The 19,620-nt window shown below is 41.7% G+C and overlaps 1 protein-coding gene across 7 annotated transcripts in view; it reads left to right on the top strand.

The window, feature by feature from the left end:
• The window catches only part of Anks1b (ankyrin repeat and sterile alpha motif domain containing 1B), an 896,366-nt gene that overhangs the window by 119,783 nt on the left and 756,963 nt on the right, over positions 1-19,620 (top strand). For all 7 annotated transcript variants that reach the window (XM_038314479.1, XM_038314480.1, XM_038314482.1 and 4 more), the window contains exons 3-6: positions 1,026-1,182; positions 7,958-8,254; positions 16,280-16,355; positions 17,855-17,956. In XM_038314479.1, coding sequence (XP_038170407.1) covers positions 1,026-1,182; positions 7,958-8,254; positions 16,280-16,355; positions 17,855-17,956 — 632 coding nt within the window. The remainder of the gene's footprint in view (positions 1-1,025; positions 1,183-7,957; positions 8,255-16,279; positions 16,356-17,854; positions 17,957-19,620) is intronic.

Consider the following 19,620-nt stretch of genomic DNA (forward strand, 5'->3'; position numbering starts at 1 on the left):
TATTAGACTTTGTGTCCAAATGCAGCCAAATGAAAGTGCAACTCTGGTTTAGAATTACATTTTTGAATTGTTTTATGCAAAGTTCAGTATAATATATACTAGGAATTATTAATCAGTTCTTTCTGAGGTTATTTCAATGAAGGGTTTTACTCTGGGAGTCTGGTGGGTTTGAAATAAAGAAGCCTTATGGGTAGCATGTGAGCTGTCCCGAGACTACACCACCGATGGAATGTCTCTCTTACCTGAATTCCATTTTGGGGGTCACTTCCTGGGCTTGAGGGAGGAAGAGGAAAGCAGGATGGGTCAGACATTCAACCGCATTGTGTGCTCTGTCTGAACAGCTACCAGAGCTTGGTTTTGAATCGTGATCTAGTACTATACATAGGTTGTTAGCTCCCCTACCCGTGGACCTAAAGTTCTCTTACATACATTTTAACTCCTTCATTCCTGTTCTCTCTAGGGCTGACATTTAAGTCCCCCAAATTCATCTTGGTATGTGATAGTTTTGGGAAACAGCAGGTTTGCTTATAAATTCATCTTTGGTTCAGGCTAGTCCTTAGATTTAGGTTCTTTGGAAAGACAAATCATTCACAGAACAGGAGGAGGTGATGGTGTGATGTTTTATTGACTTTACTCATCTAGTAATGAAATAAAATATATTTTGTCCAGATGGATTCTATTAAGTAATTTAACTGCTTAGTCAATGTTCTAGGTATATGGATACCCGTGTATATGTGTGTGTGTGTGTATGTGTGTGTGTATGATATGTGCATGGATGTGTGTGCTTGTGTGCGTGTGTGTGTGTGTGTGAGTGATTTGGGAGGGCTTTTGAGTACTATCCACATAAGCAAAATAGTATATCCACTATGTGAACTCTTAATCCCAGTCTTAAATGGGATTGAATGACCGCTATAAGAGCCAGCTAGTCTCTAGTAAGCATACCTAGTTATCTAATAAAATCTGTGTTGTTCAGCCTCTTTTCTTCTGTTGTTTTCTTCTTTCCTTTTGTTTTCTCTTTCCCTCAGGGACATAGTTCTCAAGCTCCTTCAGTACGAGGCATCGACAAACGTGGCGGACAACAAAGGCTACTTCCCCATCCACCTGGCGGCCTGGAGAGGGGACGTGGAGATCGTGAAGATCCTCATCCACCACGGACCTTCCCATTCCAGAGTCAATGAACAGGTGCCCTCGCCGTACGCTTGCTCACCTTGTCACTTACTTTCTCATTCTGCAAGGGCAAAGCCATGTTGAAGTAGTGAATACGTTGTTCTTTACCGGCTCCAAGTCATTCTACTTCTGATCTCCCTAAAGGAGAAATCGGAACAACTCTCTGGGTTTGGATGTGATGAACACAAACCTACAGGCTTGGCTATGACGCACAGGCTCTAACGCATTTGGGAAGATTCTTTGTTAGAAAACATCATACGTAAAGGAAATCACCGCACAACTTTTGCATGCATTACATAATCATCCATTTTTATCTCCTGACTATTTAAAGATAGAACAGTATTTATGTTTGTAATGAGAATTAGTGTTCTTTAATAAAACCTCACAGGCGAACACAATGTTTACAATGATCATTTGCATGATGCTTTCCATTTACACAGTATTTTCACGGTTAAGTACAGTTTTGGGGAATCAGTATGTAAAATGCAGTGTACACAGTTTCTAGATGCATAGTTAAAAATTTCCTCTAATCACACACACACGCGCGCACAGACAGACGCACACAGACAGACAGACACACACACACGCATGCACACATCATATACACACAGGAGAAAGAGAGGAGAGGAACAGGAAGAGAGAGAGACAGAGAGAGAGAGAGAGGAGAGAGAGGAGTTGTCTAGAGTAAGTTGAACACCACAGAGCATTATAATCAAGGCAGAGAAAGGCAGAGTATTTGCAGGACATAATGTCTGTATTATAAACAATGAACCTACTTAAAGAGGAGTTCAACCTTGAGCATTGAAGGAGATGAGACCGCAGACCTGAGAGAGTGAAATCTGCCTCCTAATACTGTGTAATAGACATCTCGAGCTCTGCGTGCCCCCTACTGTTCCCATTCTGTAAAACTATATTTGAAATCAGCATGCAGTCCGACAACTGAGCTACAGCGATGGTATTAAGCGGCGGGTTGGCGGTTGTCCAATACCGATGTAAATAGATTACTGTAGTGTAAACGTTTCTAATTAAAGGACAATTACCATATTATTTAAATAGCTATAGACTCCGCCGACCTTTGGCTGAAATTAAGAGTTAAGTAAGAATGAAAAATAACACTAGCTTTAAATAATAAAGATAAGGAATTTTTTTTTCTATTCAGATATAATGTTGGAAGGATTAATCAGCAAAAAGTATTTTATTTGTTGGGAAAGCACCTCATTAATTTTTATGACAATTAATATTTGGGGTTTGTTATGTTAACCAAATGTAGGGTTTCAAAATTAGAATGTGTTCGTGTTTTTAAAAAAATGACAGATATGGGTATCTTTATCATCGTCCTATGCTAAAAGGAAATCCGTGAGAATTCTTTTCTGTTCCTGAGAAGTTAGAATTTAGCTCCTTTACACGATGAGCCATCTGGTGGTTTATCCTTAAAACTGTCGGCATGGCACAAGGCCAGCCTGAAATAACCAAGTGGAAAAACAACTCGAGGTTAAAGAAAAGGATGTTAATTCATATAAACAACTGTTCTTTAAAGGACACAAAAATAAGAAATATCCAGTATTCAATTATAATTGAAAGTTGAAATTTTTAGATGATATAATTATATTGGTAGGATTTGAGAGAAACACTTGTTTTGGTAATATTGACCATTGATCCAATTATGAAAATTTTTCCTTTTAAGGAGACTGGAATTCAAAGCAATTTTTTTTTGCTTTTCTCTTACTGTGTGCTGTAGTTTTGTTGGTAGCAAGTTGAACATTTCTTGAGACTGTCTTGTTATTGGTGTCTGTGCAGGCACATGCAGGTATAAATGTATAGCCCAGTGTGTGTGTGTGTGTGTGTGTGTGTGTGTGTGTGTGTGTGTGTGCCCACCTGCCCTAGTGCACAGGTACTTGTGTAAATGTGCATATTGAAGCTGAGGCAGGTGTTATTCCTCAGGCACTGCCTTACCTTGTGTGGGACCTGGGACTCACTGACTGGATTTTCTGGCTGCCTGGTGAGGCCAGGGACCCTTCTGCCTCTGCCCTCAGCACCAGGACTACAAGTCTGAGGATGGCACTTAGATCCCCCTGTTTGTGGGAATGTTACCAGCTGAACTGTCCTCCCAGCACCTGGGGACATTTAATTCGAAATCCATCTTCCCCCTCCATACCTTTACTCCCGAGAGTCAGATGTGAGGATTTTATTCTTATATGTAACTTGAATTTTAGCTCCCTCCCAATGGCACAGAAGTGCTTTAGCTAATTAGAAACATTTACGAATCCAAACAACATCGAGAAAGAACGAAAATCCACATTTACTAAGGGAAGTCAGTCATTGTTCTGAGTGCTTCCACCTGCACAATGTTACTTAATTCTTACAGTAATTTTCTGAAATGAAATTACCTTTCCTATTTCATAGATGAAAAACCAAGCTCAGTAAAGCTAAGTAACTTGTTTAAGGCCACATGCCCTGGGTGACCCAAACTTGAACTCAGATTCTAGGGCTTCCCACTGATGTTGCCATCCTACGTCTTATTACTTACGGAACGTTTCCTGTGTGGCAGGAGCTGGGCAGAGGACCGTATCTGCATTACCTTAATCCATATTGGAGTCTAGTGAAGTAGGGATTTTTATTCCTGCTGTCTGTATGGGGCCATGGCCTTAGAGAAGAAGAATCTGCCCATGATCTGCCTATTGAGAAATGCAGTCAATATTGAAAAGGGGTTTTTCAGCTCCTTAGCCCATCACACAGTCATGACATTGAAATTATGCACCGTAGTGTCTCCTTGTGGTTTGTGAAGAGGACCTCTGACATCTCATATGGTTGACCCCCTTTCCCTATGTGGGGTACGTTGTTGTCCAATATTCCTGATGGAAATCTCGGTACCAGTAATCCGATATGTCCCTTCAGGTTTTCTTTTGGAAAGCACTTGTAAGGTCTTCTATTTCAAAGTGCTGTCGTCGTTACTTGGAAAAGCGCCCGTGCTTGTGTTGCATTTCACTGGTTATCCTTCTCTTGTTTGAAAACGATATCATTTAATGCTTTTTCTCATACTTTTGCTGCGTCGCCACACTGTGCCAGAGTTCGCTTGTCCATCTGCGTTTCGCATCGTGGCCCTCATTTGCATCATTGCTTCCGTGCCGTGGGTGACGTCATAGGAGCTCCGCGGTAGCGCGGTGGCTCTGACGGATGAGATGGGCAGTCAAGTACCGCCAGGGATGATTCGTGTCAGGACTGAGCCAGCGTGGAAGGGTCAAGATTCCGTCATGCTCAGATCAGCATGTGATTTAGGGCGTATGAGTTATTTCTGGAATTCTCCGTTTAATATTTCAGACCTTTGCTGAGAATAACGGACCGAAACTGCCGACTGTGATGTCATTGGCTTGTATGTCCTGTAAGTTTAATAGCACCAGTTAGCAGGGCATGTTTTTCTGGGTCGTAGTTTCATGCTTTAATATCACCTTGGGGGGCTCCTACCGAGCTCATAAAACATCCAAATTAAAAAATACCAGGGAGTCTATGTTTAAAAATAATCCAGTCTTACATTGTAATGTTTGAAAAAGAATCCGCACATGTTATTGTTCGGTTTGTGAACCACACTGCATGGTTTATAGAGAAGACAATGTTCTTGGTACACAGATGAGGATGGTTCCGGGATCAAATGGGTTGTGGAGGAGGGGCTTGCTAGCACTTCCAGGTAGGTCCTGTTTGCCATTCTATTTGGTTCAAAAGCAGTGATGCAAATGACGGCCATGGGATGACACGGGGAAGGGCATCCCCGGACTCACGCACATACGGGCCAATGCTAAATGGGGGAATGGATTTGTTGGGAGGGGCAGCGGGGAGGAGTTGGAGATGGGCAGGGAAGGGCGGTAGGATGGTGTAGATGCAGTGCTCATGAATGAAGCTCTCCACAGTTAATTAATTAATTAAGAGTAAGACAAACTCTGGTACTATACGGCAATAATGTAGAAAGTATGGTCTTGTTTATTCTCCTCATGCTCTGCGCTCTATGTCCGTTTACCTGCCTCTCCTTTCACCTTGTCTTTATTTTCCTCCTTAATTTACTTTTGGGGCAACAAAATTAGAGGACCCTCATCTCAAAAGGACTTTGTCCTTGCCGCTTCTGGAGCTTGAGTTCTCCTGGCGGTGGGTAGTTCACACTGACTCAGGTTTTGTTGGGGGAGATGGGTTTGGTCAGCCGTTTTCTTCGGTTACTCATTGTCATCCTCTTGAGCATTCAGACAACACCGATTTGGTTAAAGACGGAGAACCGAGAACCTTTGAAGAGCATTCTCTGTAGATACACGAGCGATTGTTATTCAATACATCCTCACTGCCTACTCATTTTAAGTAGGACGTTTCTTTTTAGGCTGCTAGGGAGTGTGGACACAAGTATATCCTCTTGCCTTTTTAAAGACTCCACAGTTTTCATCTCCTCTGATAAGAAAACCCAAGCATGTGTTGATAATGGATAAAAATCTGTGAACATTCTCTCCTAAATAGGTCTTTAATGATGGAGATAATTTCTCCTGAGATTTGAATAGCACTAATTGGTATTATTAGAAGGACTTACGATTTTGCTCTTATTTTTCTAGGCTAAGGGCTGTGGAAAAGTAGACCTTTGAGGAGAGCCGTTACTTCACGGCCGGCCTTTCTCTTTCTCAGAGAGAGTTTGAGAAATGAGCTTCAGTCCTTTTTTAGACCAAGGGGAAATTGGGTTGGTCAGGAAGCATATTTTTCTGTCATATTTTCATGCGTGAAAGTAATAAGCTTGGGGGCTCTTATCAAGTTGGTAGAATGGTGAGATTAGAAAATTAGGACGTCTACAACTATAGGTAGTCAGTCTCTGTGAGGACAGAAATGCTACTAAAGCATCCAAACTAAACACAAGGTTAATTCTTAGAAACAATGGGAGAAATACCTGCAGGAATCTTTTCTTCCATCTGTCTGACCCCAGCTACGTGACCACTGTCTCTCAAGAGTAGCTTGCCTCTGTGTTCCTTTTGCTCCCATTGCCCTGTCTTGGTACTAGACACACAGAGTCAGGAGCCTCTCTCTCCCAGTTCACCCCGCCCCGCCCCACCCCACCCCACCCCACTTCTCTTTAAGTTTTCAAATCTTTCCTCTGGCCCCTTAATTTACTGGCTTATATTTTTCTTTGGTCCAGCACAAGTCTGGGGGGGGGGGTGTTCTTTGGTCCTGGAAGATCACGATCTGTTTGGGTTTGAACTGTTCTTTTTGTTTCTGTAGGAGCTACTCTTTAAGAAGCCATTTTCTCTCAACTCAGTGCTTTTTGGGTGGAATCTCTGGAAAATTTTTAAGATTGCATTGTAGCCCCAGATAGAGGCAGCAAGAGTGTAGGCTTTAGGTTTTGACAGGTACAAAAGATCCCGATGCTTCTTCGATGTCGCGTGACAACTTTCAATTTTAGTCTCCTTATCCGTGAAGCCTATATATTAGTACCAAACTTGTAAGACTTCTCTAGGAGTTAATGAGGCAGCGTTTGATAGTTTGTAGCTGTTTGGCCAGTGTTTATAATCCCCACCGTTATGACGGAAGGTGGTATATGTTGATAGTTCAGACTTCAGGTCGGGGCTACTTGTTTAAATCCTGGGCTACGTGCAACCTCACATTCCTCTCCTCAGTGGTCCTGTGGGAAGAGATGTGAGCTGTTGAGTGAGTCTTAGCTGCGCATTAACAGTGGTGCTGTCCCACCACAGGCTGTAGGGAAACACAAAGGGACTTGAAGCATAGTGTCTATCTTCCTGCTCCCCTACACAATCAAAGACCTGCTATCCAGTTGCTCGGTGCTTTAGTTACCTCACTCTGCAGGTGAGGGTGATGATAACGATTGGCTCCCATCTTCTAACGAGGACCAAGTGAGTAGAGACACGAGCGGCGCCTGTGCCTGATGCCTAACGTTAACTATGGGAAGGGCAGCTGATGTTTCTCTCTAGAGTCCTTATTCAGTATCACCTCACTTCTGTCCTATTTCTTCTTCACAGTTCTCCCGACTGACGAGACCCCCCATCTCTCTGTGCCAGTTGGATGACGGGTCAATTTACCTTGTTACTGAATTCATTAAAACACAAAACCAGAAATCTTGTTAAAATTTCTAGAGAAAGCTGTTTGGTTGTTCAGTAGGAATTCCTGTCGAGGCAGATGCCATCCATACTCTGGTGTTCTTGGCTGCTTGCCTGACTGTGGTTCTAGGCTTGATATCTACTTGTGTTTTGGAAAGGATTTTATATTAAGGACAGGATTCTTCATTCTTTTTTTTTTTTTTTGCCAAAAAGAAAAGCAATGGTTTCTATTTATTACTGACTGTATTGATAATGAAAGCCATGTTTTTCTTTACTTATATAAAATAAAATGAAAGAAGTTGGATAACATTTCTGTAAGTCTCTCATCATCCAGAATTTATCCTCTCGAGCATTGTCTGCAAAGTCAGCCATTAAAAGTATGTTATAATTGTTATTAATCTTCCTTATTAAACATAATGGAGGCATGTACAGTGCGGAGCACACTGACCATTTGGACCCAGCAGGGGAACTGACTATCATGGCTAAATCATCATTCTTGGAAGTTGGACTATGTGATATAGAGAAAAGTTTGATTTCTCACATTGAAGTCATAAGACTAAAACGTGATGATTATTTTATCAAATATAATAAGGTCAGGTTTATTTTCCAAATATATTGCATTTAAATTTACATTTCCACACATGCCAAGTTTTAAATTGTCGTTTCTGATAGCTAATCCCATCTCTGAAGACATGCCTTTGTACCTTTGCCCTGAACAGAACAATGAGAACGAAACCGCCCTGCACTGTGCCGCTCAATACGGACACTCGGAAGTCGTTGCCGTTCTCCTGGAAGAGCTCACGGACCCCACGATCAGGAACAGCAAGCTCGAGACCCCGTTGGACTTGGCGGCCCTCTACGGACGGCTGAGAGTGGTGAAGATGATCATAAGCGCACACCCAAACCTGATGAGCTGTAACACCCGGAAGCACACGCCGCTTCACCTCGCCGCCCGCAATGGTCACAAGGCGGTGGTCCAGGTGCTGCTGGAGGCAGGAATGGATGTGAGCTGTCAAGTGAGTGTTTCAGCCCTCCATGCATTCAGAGGTGATGCTGCCGCCCCGTCTGCTTGTGGGAACACGAGGGGAGTTAAAGCACAGGTTCTAACTTTAGCAGGATTGGAGGGCTGTGGATTACTAGTACACGGAAGTGGAGGGCAGTCGCGTGAGTAATTGTTTTCTTTTTCTTCGTGTTTTACCTTCAGCTGGATACTCTTAGAAAGCCAAGTAAAACTTAGTGAATGAATTTACCATTTTTATTTATTTTGTTCTTTTAAGATTTATTAACTTTTATTTTGTAAGAGTGGTTTGCCTGTGTTACATGTTTGTGCCTGGTGTGGGACACTGGATCCCCTGGAACTGCAATTACATATCGTTTTGAGTTGCCTTACAGATGCGAGGAACCAAACCTGGGTCCTCTACAAGAATAGCAAGTGTTCTTAATGGCTGAGCTATCTCTCCAGCCTCAACTCTTAATATTTTTAATATGTTCACAATGCTTAGCATACTGACTTAGAATCCAGTGGTTCCAAATGTCCTGTGGGGTGGAGTGCTGGAAATTTCCAGGAGAGAAATTAGGACACAGCTGATAAAACCGGAATGTGGGCTTAGAGTTACTGATTAAGGTCTAGGCCTCTTTCCAATATAATTTACCATTTATCTGTACAAACTAGTGACCAATCACTAAGTCCAAGGAGCCTCAGAAGAAAAACGTATTAAAAAATGCAATTTGAGTGTTTAAAAAATTATTCTATGTACATGAATACATGAATATATTTGTGTGTACACGAGAGAGAGAGAGAGAGAGAGAGAGAGAGAGAGAGAGAGAGAGAGAGAGAGAGAGAGAGAAAACAGTTAGGGGTATGGAAGAGAGAAAACAGTTAGGGGTATGGAAGAAGAGTCATTTAAAGGAACATAGCTGGTTTTGAGGATTCAATGTTCATTACATTGCTGTAGTCATGGGTTGAAAATTAGGAGTGCTAAAGTTAATTCATTTTGGTTGTATTTGTTTCTTTTCCACATTTTTCTTTGTGTGTGTGTTTGTGTGCGTGCGTGTGGTTTACACATGTGTACATGTGTGTCAGGTCCTCATGATTTTTGCAGCATATACTTTACCCAGTGAGTCATTTTCACAGTCCTTCCATGTGTATTTAAAATGTAACATATGTGGTGGTATGTTCTCTGGAAATTTTGTTTTCTGCGTTTTTTCCCCCTCTCTCTCTAAGCAATTCTAAATTACAGCATATTTGAACTATTAAAACCAAAATACTTTGATGTCTGTTTGGCTGAATTTCGTGTAGGTTGCCTATCCCTTATTGGAAATAATTAGGGAGAGAAGCTTTTCTGATGACTGTGAGTTCTTGGGGCATTTACATACAAATAATGAAATATTTTGGTAAAGGACCAAAGACCACATTTGACATTTATTTATGTTCTGTATGCACCTTGTAATACAACCTGAAAGTGATTTCCGACAATGTCTCGTGTACCTGCGTTCTGACTGTTACCTGTTATGAGGAAGTCATGCAACTCTCTATTTATGGCATAAGGTCAATCTATAAAACTTTTGGGATTTTGAAGTATTTTCAGACCTTCAATGCTTATACTGGGGATGTCCAGCCTGTCTTATATTTACTTATAAATACTTTATTTTTCTTAATAAAGTCAGTCCAATTAAGAAAGTAGGGATAAGCTCACACTTCATATTATTAGAATTACCATTCTTTTCTGCAGATTTTTAAACTTGGTTTTTGGTGACTAGTGAGTGAAAGTCATACATTATGCTAATTATTTAATTATATATCGTCCTTATCAATTTCTTTTATCAAATCTTGAAGAGTTCAATCACTCACACAACATAAAGTCAATCATACTTTCTATGAATATTGAGCAAAATTGCCCAATTAATCCTCAAAAGTGTAAGTTGCCATCCTGGGAGCTGTTGAAACAGAAAGTCGAATGAAGTACAGCTAATTTTTAGCAACTTATAGTGCAGGGGATGTGAGGTATGTATAATGAATACATCTCAGTTAAATAAACTTATAGTGCAGGGGATGTGAGGTATGTATAATGAATACATCTCAGTTAAATAAACTTATAGTGCAGGGGATGTGAGGTATGTATAATGAATACATCTCAGTTAAATAAACTTATAGTGCAGGGGATGTGAGGTATGTATAATGAATACATCTCAGTTAAATAAACTTTTTACTCTCTAACTTCTCTAGATAATTTAAAAACCTTCTCCATGGCCGGGCGGTGGTGGCGCACGCCTTTAATCCCAGCACTCGGGAGGCAGAGGCAGGCGGATTCTCTGTGAGTTCGAGGCCAGCCTGGTCTACAAGAGCTAGCTCCAGGACAGGCTCCAAAGCTACAGAGAAACTCGTCTTAAAAAGAAAAACAAAACAAAACCAAAAACAAACAAAACCTTCCCCAGATTTCAACCCTCCCCTCTCCGTGCTCTCTCTCATCTTAGTACCGTTTGTATTTCACTGAGAAAGAAGAAACAATCACAAATTATCTTGCTATTTTTAGCATTAAATTTTTTATTTAGTGCATGTGTGTGTGTGTGTGTGTGTGTGTGTGTGTGTGCATGTGTGTGTGTGTGCATGTGTGTGTGTGTATATGTGTGCATACACCATGGCAGGTGTGGAGGTCAGAGAAGAACTTGCGAGGAGTCAGAGGAGTCATTTCTGTCCTTCTACCTCGTCGTTCTGGGCATTGAGCTCTGGCGGTCAGGCTTGGCAGCAAGCACTCCTCCGCTGAGACAGCTCACAGACCCTTCTCTCCTTCCTGGGCCTTTAAGTGAACTTCCTCTTTATAACCATTCAGTGCTACACTTGTACCTTTGGTTCTGGCTCCCCTGTCTACTGGGGATAGTCCTGCTCTCTTTAACTTTGTTTTTCTTTCTCAGCTGTATCATTCACACAAGGACGCAACAAAATTAGCATATTTCTTGTCTTTAAAATGAACTCTCATGATCTCACAGTTCCTTTTAGTTGTTATCCCCTGTCTCTGTTTTAATTTATGTTTGCTTATTTTTGTGATTACTTTTAAAAACAAGATAGCCGGAACTCAGTATTATTAGGTTATATATCCCATAATTCTTGAGGTGTAGCTTCAACAGGAAAACACAAGTTCTAATATGTATTTGGGATGGACACAAATGGCCATATCCCAGCATAGAAATGCAGAATCAACTCGCTGTGGCCAGAAGTGATTGAGAACTGTTAGCTAATGATTTAGAGGCTCTAGCGTCTGGAAGACCAGTGTGGGAGCTGGCAGCAAAGACAGACATTCGTAGGTTTTCATGGGATGGTGTAATGAGATAAACCCTTAAAAATCAAGGTGGCCTAAAGCTTCAGGTCCTGTGAGAAGCATAGAGGACACGTGTGTAAGTAATCCCATCTTCTTAGTGGTTTCCATGTAAAATATGCAGACTGGCAAATTCATGCTGTGTTAGGCATTCAGCAGGAGGAGCCAGCGGTGTAGCTTCTCACCTCATCCCTTGCTCCCTGCTGCCATCTGATCTCCACAGGTCGGTGTCCCACGACCTGACACGCAGACATACTTCCTTTTTGTCTGCTCTTATTTCTGTGTTGACCTCATTTAGCCTCTTAGCTCCAAAGACAGATTTATCTACTAAGTACCAAATTTCTTTCCTTTCTTTTGTTTCCCTCCCTCCCTCTCTCCCTCCCTCCCTCCCTCCCTCCCTCCCTCCCTCCCTCCCTCCCTCCCTCCCTCTCTCCTCTCTTCTCTCCTTCTTCTCTTTCTCCCCCTTCTTCTCTCTCTTCCTCTCTCTCTCTCTCTCTCTCTCTCTCTCTCTCTCTCTCTCTCTCTCTCTCTCTCTCTATGTGTCTCTCTCCTTCCCTTCCTCTCTCCCTCCCCCTTCTCCCTCTCTCTCTCCCTCCCTTCCTCTTTCTCTCTCTCCCTCCCTCCCTTCCTCCCTCTCTCCCTCCCTTTCCCTTTCTCTTTTTTTTTTTTTTCCCTGGACTTTACTCTGAACTCTAAACTACTGTGCGTAATTACCTCCTGGATATATTACTGGATTGCTAATGAGCATCGCGGACTCATTTCCCAAACTGAACATTTAGCTGTTATATCCATTTCTTTCTATGGCTGCCAAGTAACCTTGCCTGTTCTCATTTCAGCCAGGGACATTCTTCCACTGCCACCAGACTTTGGGCATCTTTCCTGCATTGCCTTCGTTTCCTCAGAGCACATCCTCCAGGCTCCGAGGTTAAGCTGTGTACAGAATATCACCGTTTAACAGTACCGTCCACAGTACCACCTTAGCCCACATCCTCTCCAAATCTCGCTTCCTATGTTTCTCTGGTTTCCCCTTGCCTCTCTTCACTGTTTGAGCTGCTTTGACAAATACCATAGGCTGAGTAGCTTAGATAAGAGGCATTCATCCCCCCGACTCCCTCACGGGTTACAAAGTCTAGGATCAGGGCCTCAGCCAAACTAGTTCTTGGTAAGCAAGCTCCTCCTGCCTTGTTAATTTCTTCCTTCGTGTGACCTTTCTTCTGTATACAAATGGAGAGTGAGTTCTCCCATGTGGCGTCATCTTATAAGGACCCTGGTACGGTCAGATTAGCGCTCTAGTCTTAAGACTTAACTGCCTCTTTAAAGGCTTTATGCTCAAATGATCTACAGTGTGAATTAAATTTCAACGCCTGGATTTGGAGGAGATATAGATGTTCAGCCGATACCAGATTCTGTTTAGTCTGTTTTCAGCATAGGAGCTGGAAATGTCCCCATTCCATGAAGTGAGGTCATTACTTTTCTATTCCTAAACCTCCCTTGTTTTTCCATCTTAGAGAAAAAGGCAAAGCTCTTCATGTGATGGCCACAGTCTCATAGGGTTTGGTATTCTATAGGAAACAGTTTGGTTGGTGACTTGTTTGTAACTGAGTTTATAGGACAAGGGGATTGACGTAATTGAGGCTTAGCCTATAGGGGACTGGTTCTAGAAACCCAAAAGTTGAAACATGGGATGGTTGGTTACATGAGGAAAAGGTACAGCAAAGAGAAGAAACGGGATAAAGAATTATTTAGTGGAGAAGCTCCCCGTGACGAAGTTACAAGAGGCACACCAACAGTGTGGCTTCATGCAGCCGTGTGTTCACATGTGTTCACTGAGTGTGAGAGCTGAGTACCAGGCCTTGCCTGCCATGCATCAGGGTTGCAGCAGCAAGACAACTAGACAGCGACTTCCGCTGTGCTGGAAGGGGACTCTTGACAGAGCGGAGTGAAGAGAATGAGATCTGGGGAGAAGGCTGAAGCAGTAGCAGGTTCACAGGAAGTGTCTCTGGTTATTTTCGATTTGTTTTAGGATAGTGGTAAGGTTGCACACGGTGAGACTCGCATGCAAACCATGCTCGCCTCGCGGTGACTAGTTCACCAGCGCCAGAAACATGGTGGGATGGCGGCTCTATGTGTTTGTTGGGTCTGCATGTGGATGTGAGCAGATGCGTATCATCTACTTAATAACCAGACATGGCTGTTCACATGTGCAACCTCAGAGCTGGCAGGCAGAAGCAGGTGGGTCCTGGGAGATGCTGACCTGCCAGTTTAGCCAAAATAGTGAGCTCCAGGTTCAGGGAGAGACCCTGCCGAAAAGACTGGTGGAAGAGCCAAAGAGGAAGAGGCGGCAGCATCAACCTCTGTTTCCAGTATGTGCGCATATACCCCTCGCACACAAGAAACTTCCTTTAGTTGTTTTTTAATTTTTTTAAATAAAAAAGAAGTTAAAGAAGCCAGGGTCCCACAGTATCCTTCAAATGCATCTTTATTATGACCCATTTCTTAAAGGTCATCATCTGGTGCCCAAGCCTTCAACACATGGCCGTTGAGAAACATTTGATACCCAAGCTGTAACACACAGATTAAAGTGGACACTTATTATCTACTCTCAAGAACTGGGGAAAATGCCTCTGACCACACAGAAATACTTTTTAAAGAGTTGAAGCTGTTTCTACAATTTTCCCTTCAGTACAGAGCTGTATATTTATGAACTGCTTTTTTATTTCCTTTTATATTATCTCCTGCCATAGCAGTCACATTTTAATTCAGAGAACTTGAGTCATACTTCTTGAAGATACATACAGATCTCATTGATATTCCATGTTCTCTAATCCTTTTCCCCAATATGCTTATTTGGGGTTGTTTTAACTACACAATACATATTTATTAATTAAAGAAACATTTGCATCTTACGTCATCACGAGTGATAGTGCGCTTCAAATCAAGGTTTTAACATCAACTTCGTGGCTACCTTATAAGGCAGAAAGACAAAGTTGCCAGATTAACCTTATTCACAGCAAACACTGAGGAACTAATTGGCATTCGTTAGATTCTTAGGAGAGAAAGAAAAATCAAAAGAGAGGACATTTGTGTTAGCCTAAAAATCCCCTTCTCTTTGAAATCTTTCCTGATCTTCCTCGAGAAAGAATATTGGAAAAAAGAGAGGCTGTTTGCCTTTCCACTGAGCCTATGGTTAATTCGGGGAGCAAAATTATGATGTGTTATTTATTATAAATGCTAGGGGAAGAAAATACATATGGATATGAAATACACAGAAAAACCATGGATTTCCGGGGGCAAAGAACAATTTCTGTAATGAAGTAACGTTAAGCTAAGATTCCGACTGTCATGTAGTTGACTGTTCTCAAAGTATACTCCTTTGGACTCGGGGCATCATGGGAACTTGTTCGAGATTGAGATTCTTGGATCTCATCCCTGGTCAGTGAAGCTGGGAATGGGGTTCCAGGAGTCTAAGGACTTGCTTCTTCCCTCCCTGCCTCCTTTTCTCCTTTACTATATCTCTTCCCTCCCTCCCTCCCTCCCTCCCTCCCTCCCTCCCTCCCTCCCTCCCTCCCTCCCTCCCTCCCTCCCTCCCTTCTTCCTACCTATCTGTTCCTGTCTTTCTTCTTTTTCTTTCTTCATTTCATCATTATTATTTTATGTGTGTGGATGTTTTGCTTGTATTTGTGTCTGTAGAGCATGTATGTGTCATGTGCCTAAGGAGGACAGCAAAGGGTGTCAGATGCCCTGGAATGGGAGTTGCAAGGCCTGAGAGCTGCCATGAGAGTATTGGGAATTGAACCTGGGTCTTCTGGAAGAGTTGCCAGTGTTCTTAGCTCACTCAGCCATCCCCCTTTCAGTCCTAGGATCTTTCTTCTTTTTCAGTTTTTAGATGAAGTCACAGGTCATGCTGTGCGTCCCAGACTGGCCTTGAGCTCGTTATGTGAGCCTTTGAACTTGGAGTGATCCTTTCCCTCAGTTTCTCAAATGCTGGGATTACAGGAATGTGCCACCATGCGTGGCTAGGATTGTGTTTTCAAACAAGTTCTCCTAGTGAATTCAATAATTCATGTGGACCGTTGAAAAACAAGCAGTTAGTTGAGCGGTGCCCAAATCTAGAGGGCCGAGAGCTGGAGCTGCCTGTTCAGGAATGGACCTGAGATTCTCAGCAGAGAACAGCGTTGAGAATGAGTAAGGTCAGCGTTCCTGGAGGGCGGAGTATGGGTCAGCTGGAGGTTTACGGGTAGAGGAGAGAGTGTGCAGAGGAAAATGGAGGTCATCCAGGATTTGAGAGCCGCTTCAAACTGTTTAGATTTCATTCACCACAAACACTTATCTGCAGATTTGTCTTCTTCAATGCGGTGGGAATATACAAGGTCCAGGAGATATTTCTGTGTTGAGAACGCCCTTTGCTCTACAGACATATAATCATGTTTAATAGATGCCCGCTGAGTGAACTCGTGGGTACTCACAAAAGCCTGGTGCCAAGGGCTTTTAGCTTCTAGTTGATGTTTGAGCACAACTAAGGCAAGGAGAAGGTAAGTCGCTGCCTGTTCAGAAGCAGAGGTGCTTCCCAAACACAGTCTCTGGATTTTGTTCCTGGAACACCTCCCTCCCCACTACTTCTCCGACCCAGCGTGCTGAGAATATACAGAATCTGTAAGAGTGGCTAGCTGTTTGCAGTCTGTGGGGATTCCATATGCAGCTCTGTCTTTTTTTTTTTTTTTTTTTCAGACAGAAAAGGGGAGCGCTCTCCACGAAGCGGCTTTGTTTGGGAAGGTGGACGTGGTGCGAGTCCTGTTAGAAACAGGTAGTTATCACTGTGCTCCCGGAAGCCTGTCCTGCCAGCTACTGTGGCTGTTTCAGGGTTAGCTGAAGGAAGATGGCAGCCTTCTTCACAAACCATCCCTTCGTCCAAATTGCAGAGAGGGAGTCCCACCGTGTTGATATAAATATCCAAGTGAGCTGAAGAAACTGCCAGGAGGAGAAGGAAGATCTCTGCTTTTGGCAAGATGGAGGGACTGGCCCCTGAGGAGTAAAGGCAGTGGTGTGGACTCTTGGTCTTTTCCACTGTGATCCATGGCCATACAGATTTGAGTCACTGATTCTTAGGGCAAATTCTCCTTCTCACTACTCCTTGGGCGAGTAGCTGTTCATTGGTTATAGGAGTTTATTTTTAAAAGGAGCATTTTAGAGGGGATATTTTGAAGGAAAAACAAAGGTAGGCTTACTTATCGTCTATGTATATTCTCACTGGAATGGGACAAGTTGAAATCAAGGTCAGACTTTTGAGACTAGAAAGATACGCGTGCAAATTCTTACTCTACATGGTTGATGTGAGCCATGGTTGTAGTACAGTGTGTTTCATTTGCTCTGTAAACAAAAGCCATGGTCAGGCTGTCATGCCTTTTTCCCATGTTCACTATGTTAAATGTTCGTGTTATTTAACTTTGACATGCAGCATAGTATTAGAATAAATGACCCGAGACGCCGATTAAATACATACTACCTATATTCTCACATAAACTTAAGCAGGTTATTTAATAATCTTACAGTGAACCAACATCTGGGGTAAAATGCTCTACACTGGCTTCATTTGAAATCAGGTGCTCGGAAAGTTCACAAACTGGATTAGAGTGCTGGAACTAATGGCTGCATTAAAATAAATTTTTTAGTGTGACACATAATTTTGGAACTAGAATCATAGCAGAAATGTTTCAGTCATACAGTTAAGTCGGTTTGTTTAAATAGCTTATGAGTGTGGCCGGCCCTGGGGATAATCTGAAAAAAATCAGTATCCAGGGTATCTGAAGTATACAGTCCATAGACACTTGAAATAATGATACCTTTTCAAATTTGCTTGCATTGAATATTCTAAGCGTTCTTACATTATAATATGTATGATTATCATTTATTAACATTTTAAAATTGAATTATACAGGTTATACAAATCACTTTGCCATACACTTTAGGATTTTAGCTTATAAGTAAGAAGTATTTTTTACTTTGACAGTATACTACTTATTTAATATACTAGCCACAACCCCAAAGAGACTCTGTGGTCCTGCAAAGCAATCTTTATAACAGTGTCGGAGAACTCTGAGAGTCGATTCATTATCAAGAATTTTCCACATTATTAGCAACATTTGGCCCTTGCCTTCTCTCCTGTTAAAATCTTATGTGTGTAACTTAGTTTCTAAGCCACCTTCAGTGCTTGGCCTATTTGCGTGTGAAATTAGAACAGTTACATATTGGCAGTATCATCCGAGGACACTCCAGCGGCACATCTAGTTTCTCTTTTTCCTCCAGGAATTGATGCCAACATCAAGGACAGTTTGGGTAGAACTGTCTTAGACATCCTGGAAGAGCACCCGTCTCAGAAATCTCTCCAGATCGCAACGCTCTTGCAAGGTAAGCAATGTCGAATGGTGGATGACTTTGCCTTCCAGCCACGGTTTAATTGAGGCTGTTGTAAGTTTCACTCGGGGCTTTGAGTTAGTGTTTGATTTTTGAATTAGCTCATTATTTCCATATTTTTCCTGGAATATTTTAAGATAAATAATAATTCATTTAAATGTTTTAGTTCTGTGTTTACTCTGTACTGAGTTACTCAAGTACTACTTGACATAAAAATGTTAAAAAAGATCATGTAGTAAATGTGGAGAGTGATGGTTTGAGTTTAATAGGCTCTAGGAACTGGTACTGATCCAATATTATCTTCCCTTTGAATAATACCATAAGGTATTTTTCAGAGACTTTTCTGTAATTTTGTCTGATTTCTACAATTATGAAGTAGCTATGTATCATTGACCTTACTCATGAGGGACACTGGAGCTCTGATAGATTTTTTTTTTTTTTTGCTTGCTCATACTCATATTTCTGCCCTGTGCCATGTAGCAGAAATAGTACATGAAGGCTGAACTGCCAACAGCCGAAAGTGTTGTTGGCCAAAAGAACGCCAGTTATTCCTCCTGCAGGTAGATTGGTCACAAGGGCAATAGTGGTGAGAGGCAAAACAGCTCCTTATCAGTCGGGAAACTGAAGAACAGCATTGTTCTGGAAGAAAACTTATGAATGAAAACCAGGTGGGGCTATGGAAATGTGGATACGGGGCCAGGGGAAGCCAAATGGGTATGGAAGTTAAATGGTCATCATGTTCCCTTCTTAACTGACTTCTAAAGCCTTTCCCGGAAGTTTAGGCCCCTATAATTTTTGTTTCTTTGTCAATAAAGAAGTTGATTTCAAGTCAGAACACCTCCAGATGAATCAGAGAATCCAAGTATGACTTTTCATATTAATTCTAGTTAAGTCAAGTTGGATGAATGCTAAAAAGGAAAATGGTGTACCTTGTTTTTATCTGTCGTCTACCCTCAAGGCACTTGCATTTCAGGTTAGACTTCTGCCTTCAACGGAACTTTAAAAATCCTTGACTTTTGTGGATATTATAATCTTTTGGAGAAAGTATAAAATTTTCCTACTAAAAGGGGGCAAGATAAAACTTTAGGGTTTTCAAACATATTCCATGGTTCAGTATGATAAAAAATATCCTGTTGGAGCAAACTGCCTGCTTCATTAAAGGCCAAGGTTGATTAAGTGTATCAGTTTGCACTGGGGTATATTAGGAAAATTTTTAGTATTTCCTATCACTGGAAAATACCTCATATTATTTCCTTTCTTGGATATCTTTGGCATTGAAACAAAGTCAGTTTATCAATGGCCTTCCCAATTATAAATTATCGATTTGTAATTACAGATTACAAGGTTTTTTGTTGTTGTAAATATTGCTATGAAATTTACGTGGTTACTGCATGGCCCAGAAATTTTCAGGATATGATTCTGCAGGTTACTTTCTTTTCCTGGTAGAATTTACCTTGTAGATTTGTCCTTTGATCTAAACTATTCTAAGGCTGCGGGGACACAACTGACTGGCATATAACACACATTTTCACAAGTGGATTCTTTTTTTTTCTTTTTTAAAAAATATTTATTTATTTATTTATTTATTTGTTATGTATACAATATTCTGTCTGTGTGTATGCCTGCATGTGGTTGCTGGGAATTGAACTCAGGACCTT

The sequence above is a fragment of the Arvicola amphibius genome, chromosome 17 (assembly GCF_903992535.2).
Source record: "Arvicola amphibius chromosome 17, mArvAmp1.2, whole genome shotgun sequence".
NCBI lineage: Eukaryota > Metazoa > Chordata > Mammalia > Rodentia > Cricetidae > Arvicola > Arvicola amphibius.